Source organism: Centruroides sculpturatus, unplaced genomic scaffold (genome assembly GCF_000671375.1).
Source record: "Centruroides sculpturatus isolate CEXI.00-Female unplaced genomic scaffold, Cexi_2.0 scaffold1922, whole genome shotgun sequence".
In the NCBI taxonomy this organism is placed as follows: Eukaryota; Metazoa; Arthropoda; class Arachnida; order Scorpiones; family Buthidae; genus Centruroides; species Centruroides sculpturatus.
The window spans coordinates 1-13012 of NW_019386304.1; the positions used below are offsets into that span (position 1 = coordinate 1).

A 13012-nucleotide genomic window follows, 5' to 3' on the forward strand; every position below is an offset into this window, starting at 1 on the left:
ATTTACTTTAAGTTTAAAAGTAATTAAATAATTAAAAATTATATAAATTAATTAATAACACTCGATTTTTCATATAATTAATGATAAAAGTGATCGATTTTAAACCCGACGCCATTAGTATCTTTGGGCGGCGGAAGTATCCATTTGTCCGTGTGTCGGTTCTTCGTACCTTCGAGGAAAGTCGTCTTTAGCCTTTCTGATCCGGATTTGACCGAAAAGGGGATATTGTTACCTAAAATCACTTTTAATTCATCTTAAATGGCTTTGAAACGTATCAACAAGGTATCTCTATTTACTCAATTATACGTTGTTTATGATATGTTCAATCTTAACTCGGTTCATTAAGCCTAAACGTAAGAAATCCTCAGTTGCAAACAATTTTCAGGCGCTTCTTTTGTTAAGGATTGATTAAAATAATAAGTGATTAGCAATTATTTTTACGTTAAAAGATAGAATGATAAGTGTATCGATTCGTCTGGTCTCGTTCTTCGCTATAATCCGCGTTATTACCGAAAAAAAATCGTCTGTGCGTATTTATTATGAAGACGATTAGGCTTAAAGTTCGATAGAGAAATTAGCTTTTGATTCGTGGTTACATATTTGATTTTTAGTAACTGCAGTCAAGTATGAGTTGTCTTGTTAACGTATCTTTCAAGCTTTTTGTCCGTTTGCCAATTGTTCCCATTTCTCTGCATGGTTTTCACGTTTCGTATACAAAAAAGGGTACCAATTTCTTCGATACTATATTGAAAATATCCACCGAGCTCGGTTTAACTTTGTCGACAACATTCCAGCAGCAATAAATTCTTTCTTAATACAGTGACTAATATAGATTGGGTTTTACTAAATCTATATTCATATGAAAATGAATTGTATATCTTTACCACTATATTAAGAAATTAACCAATGAATGTGTTATAGATTTATGTTGTTTGTCTATAAATGTGAGTAAGAGGAACATGAATAAATTTACTGTAATAATGGTCTCTACACTTAAATTAATTTAAATATATTTAAACTGATGTAATGTGTAAGTTTTCAATGTAAATTATATGTATGTGCAAGAAAATCATTTAGATTTACTAGTATTTAAAATTGGCAGTTGAAGCATATCTAATTGTTAAAATATTTACACCTATTGTATTGAGTAAATGAATTGCGATTTTTGATTTTTATCATTTCTTTATTTTCCAGTTGTTTAGATGTTGTGAATCTTTTGAATAGATACAAAAAGCTTTTTATGGTGAAAGTAAATAACGTAATAAGAATAAGCTTTGTTTAAAATTAGTTTATTATGTTCTGTTCTGGATTATGTAAGATTTTTGAAATTAAATATATATTTTGAGTTACTAGATATTTTATCAGATGGTTTGACTCTAGGGAGAATGACTTACATATATTTATGCTACATACAACAAATGTGAAAAAATAAAGTTACACTTTTTCAAGTTTGTGAGAAGGGAAAAATTATTCTTTTATTTGAAATCATTTTATTTTCTGCATAAATACAAACAAATGTAAATAACCAATAATTTTATGAAAATGACTTTAAAATATAGAAAATATTCAATAGTTTGTAAACAAAAATTGAATATCAGCTGTAATCAATACTTAAATTTCTATTGTAGGCACCCTTTAGTCAAAACATGCCTTTAAAAGCATTATGAAATTTACATCATAAATTTTAATAATATTTAATTTATAATCATTAATAAGTACATAAATTTGTTAAAAAAAATAAGGTGAGAAATTAAATGTTGATTCTTATTGCATGGATTTTGAGCTCTTTACTTCTGCTTAGCAAATTTTTCATTTTACTTTTTGAGTAACAATAATTTTGCTGGAATATATATTTTAAAAATCTTTTCTCTTTAGTTATACTAAACTTTAAAATTGAGATGATTTGTTTTTGGTGTGCTGTTAATAACATTGCTTTAAGTTCTAAGATTTAGGCTTACATATTTATAACACAGACTTACAGTAGCTGTTCAGAATTTAGTTTCTAGATGGTTTGTAAAGTTATTGTTTTAAAAAACAGGAAATAATTTTCTCATATGTATTATAGTTATTACAAAAACTTAGGAATCAATAGTTTAATGTGATTATATTTTATAGATTTCAATCAATATTTTATATAAATTTTCTATACATAACAGTTGTTGAGCTTGTTTTTAATAAATTGTTATTAAATCAATAGATTTGAATCTGTATTTTGTTTTACTGATTTTTCCCGTATCTGTATTTTGTGATAAAATACTTGTCTCTAGAGAATAATATATATCACTATAATTCTTGAACAAAACTGAACTTTCCAGCAAATGTTTAGTTTTTACTTAAGTAAATTTTCAGATCACAAAGTACTGAAAGAAAGACTAATTTATTTTCATTTAAAGATATGTATTTATATCTTATTGATTTCACTTTTACTTGGAATTAGTATTTTAAGTTTTTATACATAAACTAAACTGTATTGAATTTATATAAATTTATTTTTGATGAATTATAAAATTTTTTTGTTTGAAAGTGTTTAAAGTATTATTATTATTATAAAATTAAGTTTCATGGATTATTTTTGAAATTATTTTTAATAGTTTTGTCAAAATTATTTAACATACCAAAAATAAATGTCTGGAAGCAGCAATAGAGGAAATTTTTGTTGTTTTTAAAGTTATTTTTTGCTTGGATATGACACAAATAGCAAATGGATTTATAAAAGTTCTTAAATTTTATTTCAAAAGCTGAATATATTTTCTTTTAAATTATTTTTCTAGCATGTATATATACACAAAATGTGATCTAAGTTTTGTCCAGATGCTAATTTATATGAAACATTAGAAAAGTATCCAATGTAATGTTACTCATTTAATAAAATATAAAAATTTAACTAGATTTTAATCAAATGTTTTGTATTCTTCAACTAACATCAAACCTACTTAAGATTAAAAGTTTAAATATATAAAGTGACAAATTATTTTGTTTAATGTTCATTTTATTTTATATACTTTAGTTATACAGTAGAGCATCGATTATCCGACCCCCGATTAACAGTCACCTCGGTTAACCGACCACGTTCTAGTCGGCAAATTCAAATGTCCGCTAGTGATGTGGCGCTACAATATTTGGCTATGTCTTGGCTATTTTAATATTATTTTTACGTGTTTTAGCTGGCAACATGGCTCGACCATGAAATGGAGCCAGTATTTAAACGAGGCTTAATTTTCTAATTTTTAACAATACAATAGCGACGATTATTACTTTAAAAAATTTTTGTTAGGCTTAACATCGATGAAAATTCAACGCGAAGTAGGTTAATAGCGATATACTAATATACTAATTACATGGGATATAATAATATACTACACTAATAATGGATTTTTTCATACTTTTCGGTTATCCAACTTTTCAATTATCTGACCAACCCCAGTCCCCAATTGAGTCGGATAATCCAGGTTCTATTGTATATATTTTCAATTAAATCATTATTGAAAAATATTGATTAAAAGAATTGTTCAATGATGGAATCCCTTTTCTAAATATCAATATTTTTGAATGATGGATCCCTTTTCTAAATATCATGTATTTCAATATTTGGTATTGTTATGCATTATATTTAAACAGCTAATTAAACTGTTAAATGGAAAAACTATTTGGAATAAACAAACAACAGCTTCTATGAGAACTTACTTTCAAATACTTCTGGGGCAATTTTGAACACATTTTATCTTAATAATTGGTCTAAATGACATTGTAAATAGACTATTTTAGACTTGACAAAAAACTGGAAAGTTGTTTTTTTTACAGATGAATATCAAATGAAACACATACACTTGGCTATTTTAATATAATATAAAATAAAATAAACCTTTAACTATCCAGCAATAAAGATGTTTAATTAATAAAAACGTTTTCAACCGTTTTTAAACAGCCATCTTCAGTTGAACCAATGTTAAAAAAAGAACACTAAAAAAGAATGCATGAAATACAAATTAAACAGAAACCAAAATGTGCATGCATAATAGGTGTTCTTTTTTAATATTGGTTCAACTGAAGATGGCTGTTTAAAAACGGTTGAAAACGTTTTTATTAAACATTTTTATTGTTGGATAGTTAAAGGTTTATTTTATATTACTTATTCATTCCAGTATAAGTTCTTGCTTTTATTTATTTATTTTAATATAAAACTAAGAATTGAAAATATTTCCTATATTTTGTTAAACCAGAAATAATTTCAATTTTTTTTTATTGCAATGTTTTGAATAGTTTTGTCCAACTTTTTTGATTAACATTCTGCTTTTCTCTTGAACGATGTTCTTTTTAATTTTGGACATTAATCTGAATTAATACATTAACTGGAAGAGGAACTTAAAAATAAATACACACTTTAAAAAGTTACTCTCACAGCTATCTTTTAAATAGACAACATTTTTGATCTAGTTGATGGATCTTCATCAGTAGTAATTGATGTATAAAATTTTACAATGAATAGAACAGAATATAAGTATAAAATGTAATGTTGGAATACAAATAATATAAATTTATTTGTAATACATCAACTAGGTAAAAAAATGTTACTGTTTAAATAAAGATATCTGCTGTAGTCATTTTTTAAGGTGTGAATTTATTTTTTTATCTTTAGTTAACATAATGTACTGTACAATAATTTAACCTGTAATTGTATGTCATAGTGGTGATTTTCTGCACCAACTAGTTTTTTTTGGTAGTAATTCTTTATCAAATTGAAATACTGTGCTTTCATGATATCCCTTTTCCCCCTTATCACAGGCCCACAAAAACCTGCTCAGAAATTTGCCTCTTTTGCATGTTCTTGCATACATTTTTTTTTTACATGATCACATGCATAAGGTGGTGATTTTCTGCTCTGACATTTTTCAATGCAGTTAGTCATGGAGGTTTCTCAAGATTGCTACAAATGGGAGTCATTACTTCATGAATGTTTGTGAACTATGCATGATGTCATGACATAGTTGTCTGCAAATTGCTATGATGGGCTAGACCACTATAATCGGGTGACCAGATTTTTTTCGGCAAATTCACAGACCCATGTCAATCATCACTTTTTAGGGTACAGTGTAGCAGCCAACATGTATAAATACTGTCAAATGGATACTGTACATATGCATGACTGAGACCTAAACATTTTAATTTTGATTGAACTTGTTCACTTCAAATAGCTCTCCTCCAATAAGGTTTATAGCTATTTACTGTTTGTGCTTTTTTAGATATGTTTTTTGTCCATGTTTTAAAGTTTGGCTCTTTTTTGACAATTTCTCAAAAAATTGGTTACTTCATAAAAAATTATCTGGCAACCCTGAAGACATTGGATATGTCCCTGAAGGAAAAACTGGCACTGACAATATTACAGTAACCACAAAGAAATGAAAAAACAGGACAAGACTCCTTTCCAGAGATGCTCTGTCCCTGGTTCTTGCCAGGGACAGAGGGTCAAAAACAGAGACTGCCTGGAAATTGGGGACAGATGATCACCCTAACTATGACCTTCACAATTAAATGTTTTCATGGCTTATTTTGTGCCAGAAAAGTAAAAAAAAATTCATTTTCTGCTTCTAAGAAACATCTCAGGCCCCACCATTCATTTCCAGTCGAACTTGTTTTACATTACTCTGTACTATCACACATTTTGGGACGCTTCCTATTGGAGAAGGGTTAATGATGATGATCTGAAACAAAAACAATATCTTGTAAACTAAATGTATGACCTTTAAATTTGGCACATGCAGAGAAGATACATCACAGGATTTTTATTAATCCTCAAATTTGAGAAATGGCAATTACATGCAGTGTAATTGTGTGTGAAAAATCAGCAGAAAATTGCCGTCTTACACATGTCATTACAGGTTAAGGATAAATAAAAGTTAAGAGAGTTAGTCTTAAATTATATTAAAATTAGAAATGTTTATTGAGGATAAACTCAAACATTTTCTATTTACGTATTTAAAATTTCTATGAAAGATTTTCATTTAATTATTAAAAAATTTCATATTTAATATCCTAAATGGTGTAATATATATCTATGTAAATTCAGATATTTTCTTGCATGAATTTGCAATTTCTTATTTTTGCTAATTCCTAGAGAATAACTTAAGCTGTTGTCAATGTTCAATAATGATCTAAGATGAGATATACTGCAGTTGTTTGATTTACTAAAGAACAAAGTTAGCATATTTATAATATGGAGTGAAACTAAATTTTCTATGTTAATTTTATTACAAATTCATTATTCCTATACTTATTATAAGAAGTTTTTTTATTAAATAAAATATTTTAATTTATTACAATAGAGAATAATATTTCTATATATTATGTTAAAAGTTGCATTAATCTATTTTTACATATTAAAAATACAAAGTAAAATTGATTTCATATTTACAGTAAGTATCAAATTGTCTTGATCTAAAAAATTTCTCTACTTTGTTATAAAAAAATTTGAACTTACTATTTCTAAAAGTTTTATTAAATTTAAGTTTTAATTCATTAGGTAAGTTGTGAATTTTGAAACAATAAGTATACTGGACCACCACCTAATATCACTTATTGGTACAAAATTGAGTAATATTATGTGAAAATAACTTTGAGAGAGATTTATTTTATATGTAAATTCATCTAAAATTTTTAAATACCTACTGGTATAACTTTTTAAAATGTCACTACAGCCTTATTTTTTATAAGTTATGCTGGAAAAAGTGATGATGATATTTAAAATACACTGTCATATCAATTTGTTATATATAAAATCAAATGATTATTGGAGTAAATTGGGCTACATTATCACCACTAACAATTATTAAATATGGAGTATGACAATCAATTTATGAGAGTCCCAGTATCCCAAATATTTTCTTGCAGAAATCATAACAGTCATCTGTCTTGGTATGGGAAGCCATGAGTTCTTGGTGATATGGACAGGTTTGGCACATCAGAAAGATTTTAGTCTATTGCATAATAATTCCTGGATGTTATATGGTGGTTATTCCAAGTTGTCTTAACTGCCAGTCCAAATGGTTCCATAAATGTTCAGTAGGTGACAAATCAGGAGAGTTAACATACCAGGATATCAAATATCTGTGATGGTAGCTGTTTATTTGTTTTTACATGTGTGTGTGTGTCTTTAATCAGAAAAAATTACATGAATTCCGGGGTAGACTATCTTACAGCTCTTTAGGTCAGGAACATCCTTTATTGAAGATACAGGTTACATATGCATTTCAGGTTTATTTTATCTTTAAGCCCCTCTTTAGTGCTATACTAAAAATTTTTAGAACAATCAGTAATATAACAATATAACATAGTAAATAATATAAGTAATATAATATAATAGTAATATAAGTAGATTATATCTTCTGACATAAACTATTTTATCATATCAAAAAAAGGTTTTCCATGATTTTTTCTTACAAATCCTTCTGCCACACTAATATGACGCTTCTGGGGTTTTTTTTACATTTACCAATCCTTATTCAATAAAACACAAATAAACCATAAAAATTTAATATATAAATATTTTTATAAGACAAGGAAGTTTTTTCTTTTTTAAAAAATATTATCTTTAAAATGTGTATATATCATATTACATTAAAATTCTAAGAAATTGCTAAAAATTCCTGAAGATATTTTTAATCTCAAACAGCAGTAGGGTAACTAATTGTAGTAACCTTCTAAAATTATTTACAAAAATATAAACTTTTCTTTAAAAATTACAAAGAATACATACTGACATTAATATTTTTCTTAACACACAATACATTGTACTTTACATTATGGTGTATGACTCTTACATTATAGGGAAATTTTTGTCATTATGCCCTCTATCAGACTGTACCATTGCTGATCTATTTGCATACTGTTAGAGATATTGATTACATTTTTACTAGTAGATTTTTATAATTTCGATATGTTCTTTAAATTTACATTTATAAATGTTATTTTCCAAATGAAGGATTTTAACATTGTTTCTATCAATCTGACAGTTATTTTTTATATGGTTAAACTGAGGAGAATTATTATATTTTAACCTTATTGCTGCTTCGTATTCCTTAATTCTTAACTCTAAAGTCCTACCTGTTTCACCTATACAGTGGTACCTCAGGATACGAAATTAATCCGTTCCGAAACTGAGATCGTATCATGAAAATGTCGTAAGGTGGATCATCTTTTCCCATACGATTACATGTAAAACCAAATAATTCGTTCCAACGCGAAAAACATACTCAAATTAAAGCCAAGTAATACATTAAAAAAANTTTCTCCTGTTTTAATCTTTGTATTGATACGTAAACGTAAACGTAAATTTCTAATTCAAACACGAAAAAATACATTATCATTTTACTTGTTATTTTTATTTTCAGTTCTGTATAATAACAAATAAAAATTTTTGAAAATTATTGATCATATAAAATTTAGATATTTGTTTTGCAATCTTCGCCCTGCTGGCCTTAAGTGCCTTTCTCTATGCCCGTTACGAGCTCAACCCAGCCCGAAATGAAGCGGGAATGCGAAGAGACGTGGCTCGATACAGTCGACTTGAACCACCCACGAAAATATTCGAGTCGAAGTCGAATCCAGATTCCTCGTGTTAGGTAGACTCCAAAGCGTTTAACTTATATGGTAAGCCGTGAATGTCTATTGTTAAATTCGTCGCTCGATGATATCAGCGGACTCGCTCATTGCCGGGTTATCCCACGTGTTAACCGACAATTATTAGCTACATTGAAAATAAACTTTAATACACAAGAAGTTTGTTTTTTACTAGCAGGATCTTCTATCGCTATTTATTGTTTGTTTGCACAATATCTTCCACCGGAAACCGATAAAATCCATATTCCGTGGAAGAAGAAAGGTAAATGATTTTGATCATATACAACAATCAAATGTAATTGCTATATGTATTTAAATTATAATTTATCATAAAGTTGTTAAAATTTAGATTATGCAGATGCAAGAAAGTATTTGTGATCATTTTCGTACATATAATTAGACAAACACATTTCTACAGTTAATTTAGATGTTTAAGTAAATTATGTACTTATACTGTTATAGACACGGAAAATGTTCTAAATAAATCTGTATATATAAATGAGTTTGTTTGTTTGTTTGTTCGTTATACATTACTAGGCTCTTCGACCAATTGCTACGAAACTCGGCAGCCATGTTCAAATTTCACTAACATAGAAAATGTCATTCCCATTTGAAAACATTTATTGGATTTGTCTAATTCAATTCATTTCCAGCTAAATTCGATTTGTTGGCTTTACATGTTGCGCAATCCATTGACAAAATATTTAGTTAAATAATAAACTAAATGTAATTCTTAAATATATATATATATAATTTTAAAAAATTAAAACAAAGATTATTTAAAATCTATTTTTTAACGCTTATTTACGTAATAGTATTTATAATTACAATACAGTAAAACCTGTCCAAAACGAAAACCTGCTAAACCGTGCCATTTCGGCTTACACAGGTTTTACTACACTTAAGATTTTCAAATATTTATTATAACAATTTATACATTCTCACATCAAAGATAAATTTCGGTGTAGGTTAGAAGTTCAAGAATTTTGAAATATAACTTAAATGAGTGTGTATTCTGTGACGTAAGAGGGGGAAGATGAATGGTAGAATGCCTAAGTTTCGATGACCTTGTCTTACAATCTTCCATTTATCATCAGAGCTGCTTATATAGTATCCAAACTGTCACTGTAGTTGAGCTGCAATAGGTTCAAACTGCATGCAATACTGCAAAGAATTTTCTACAATTCAAGTGGAGTTATCCACTTATTTTGTTACCTAACTTGTCGTATCTATTATGAAGATAATTAAGACAAATGACGCATAACTTTCTCTGGATCTACACAAATGAAGATAAAAGCCCACATTCTAGGGGAAATTTTTAGATAGAATCGTTATTATAATTTGACAGAAATATTTGTAATTTCCCAAAGTACAAAACTCTCCGATTATAATTAAATATTAATCATCATTTCGTATATTGGTAAATGATCGGATGCCGTTATGAAAAATTCAAAAGTTATATTTTAGGAGATAAATTAAATTTGATTGTGTTAAATTTTCGGTTGTTTCGTGTAATTTCATTAAGTTAAAGTCAGTGTTATATCATTTGTGGGTAGAGCACAATCGCGGGTCTTGAATGAAGAAAGAAGAGGATGAGAGGATGAGGAGTAGGATAAAGGAGAAGTTCTTAGGAGGTGTATAAATTAATGAATTACGAGCGTACTTGTGCCCATAAATATGCTAATACTGTACTAATATTGACGGCTTACTCAAAGATCTAGTGAGGAGATGAGGAAAAGAAGCCGAAGTAGCTTATAAATTAATGAATTAGGAACATGCTTATGGCATAAATGTGCTATTCTAAGGATATTGAAATCCTACTAGGTGATCTAGAGAAGAAAGGAAGAGAGAGAAAAGGGATGAAGAAGAGGATAAGAAAAAGCAAAGAATTATACAAAATTACATATGAGTTTTGTAAATTGTATATAATTTTATTTCCATTTTAAAACAACCACCTCATACCTAAGCGATAATTCCAGCAAACGAACAATAAAAAGGTTTAATGTTCAAACGTTTTCGGCCATCGTTCAGAGGCCCTTGTCAGGAAAAATTGCATAGAACACAAAAAAACAGCTGTGTTTCTAACAGTTTTGGAACATAGCTATGTTCCAAAACTGTTAGACCTTTTTATTGTTCGTTAGCTGGAATTATCGCTTAGGTGTGAAGTTTTAGTATATATTTCCAGTTTGTGTGTCAGTTTTTTATGTCTGATTTCCATTTTAATTAGTTCATATATAAGAATAAGTATTTGTTTGATAGTACAGATAGACAAATTGATTCCTAATGATAAATTAACTCTAAATACATTACATTATGTAAGGATGGAATGATTATCAAGTTAGTCAATTTTATGATGAATGATTAATTGGGATTGTACAATCATCTGACTGTATGATTGTTAATTGTTGTCAGGTATTTTTTAAAATCTTATGAAATTTCATTTCCTTTTCATTTTAATTTTTATATGGATTTTTTTTTTTAGTTTCAACTTTTTATAACAATAGTTTTTCATAGTATCTACCAATTACATATAAGTTTGAGTACGTCTCTTTAATCTGAATCAATAAAAATGGTAGACTTTCTCTCAGCTATAAGGTTAGGTACTCCTGACAGAAAGTCTACCGTTTTTACTGATTCGGATTAATGAGACATATATTCAAACTATGTATTCATCAGCTACCACACCTGATATTGAGAAGAACATATATAAGTACTTATTTTATTATTTATTTCCAGTTTAAAGTTGTATGAAAATATTGAAAAATAAATTATAGAAATTGTTCTTGATCAAGTTGTGTTACTACTATAAATCTTTGTAGTCAGAGATTAATTTGTAAAGAAGGAGAAGTTTTGAATATTTTATTGTTTTTCTTTATCACTGTTAGTAAGAAACACCACAATTATTATTGGTTTATTCAGTATACTGGCAGGTGCATAGCATGATTGCACTGTAATAAAATGAAGGGAATAGTGTGATTGTGTTTTCATATAATAAAGGAAATCAGAGTTTATTTCACTTAGAAAATCATCCTGTTTATACTGCCAGTTGTAATGGGCCTGCTTGCTTTGATATGCAAGTTGCTAAAGAGAACTGCATAATTGGCTCTGTAATTGACTCTATAAGTGATGCAACTGACATACAAATAATAGCTACATTTTTAATTTAATGGACACTGTGCATTTAATTTAATTTTAAAATGTATGGACATTGTGCATGCTCTCTACCTCAGCTTCCTTAATGTCTCTGGCAGATTGTTTTCTGTTCTCAGATAATCAGTATAACTAAACTATCTTTATAACTAGGGTTTCCATCCATCAGGTTAGTTTACGAGTCTTATCCAGTATCCAATTGGGAGGTCAAACCAAACACCAGGCAATTTTTCCTATATTAATAATGCGCCTTCAGTATAAAACAGCCAGAAAACGATACCTTCAACAACATGCATCTTCAGATGACCAAGCTCTACAAAATATATTAGATGATGGACAAATTCAACCTACAATGGCATATCTGAAAGCAATAAACCTACGCACAGAACTCTAGAACATACATATTAAGACCTAAAACACTTGGCAACAAACCTGGCTAGATCTGGCACTCTTTGGTCTGCCTAGGTCCTTGTGCCACAAACTCTAACCAACCAATTTGGACAATTTTTCAAATAATAAACCAGAATAATTTTCTATTAAGCTAGTAAAATAAAAATTATTGTATGAACTTTCTCTCCAAGTTTCTTGACATTGATTCAAGATAAGCATTATCTTTTTTAATGTAGAATGTGGATTATATCAAGGTTATAGTTGTAAGTTAAAAAGACCCAGTGTGCTAACTGCACCCTGGCTCTTTTTAATTTACTGTGAGGTTTAATAAATTGCTACTATCTGTGGTGGTGTCACTCTCTATGAAGTTTTGTTTATGGGTAAAGCCATTTTGCAGATAATGTCCCACAAAGTTGCACTTTGTCTATAGGCAAAGTGCAACTTTATGGACATTATCTGCAAAATGGCTTAAATATGCCAAAAATTACCTATTGTGTATATTTATAATCAGTGCAAAAAACTACACAAGAAGTAATTTTCAGTTTTTTGGCTGATGTACATAGTTTAACCTAGATGTTCACAAAGTAAAAGAACTTTACCCTGCTTGAAAGAAGTACCTGGGCAGCACCCTGTCACAACTACAGTCGACCCCCCTATAAGATATAGATACGTTCCAATTTATTAGGAATCCGATTTCTTACAAGTCGTTCCAATCACAGCCCGACACGTGTCAAGTTTACGGACTACGGCTGATTGAAAGGTTTTCTTCCATAAAATTAATTGATTCTACACTAATCCGACTCAACATTTCCAAAATACGTATATTTTTTCGTAGTTTTATAGGAATCGTAATTATAGG

At 28.5% G+C, this 13012-nt stretch overlaps 1 protein-coding gene across 1 annotated transcript in view; it reads left to right on the forward strand.

Annotated features, from left to right (window-relative positions):
* The first annotated feature begins 115 nt into the window (after nt 1–115).
* LOC111614478 (ubiquitin-conjugating enzyme E2-17 kDa-like) overlaps nt 116–13012 on the forward strand; it is a 57591-nt gene continuing 44694 nt past the window's right edge. Inside the window, exon 1 of the mRNA XM_023355853.1 lies at nt 116–282. Within this exon, the coding sequence (XP_023211621.1) occupies nt 259–282 (24 nt within the window). The 5' untranslated portion in view covers nt 116–258. The remainder of the gene's footprint in view (nt 283–13012) is intronic.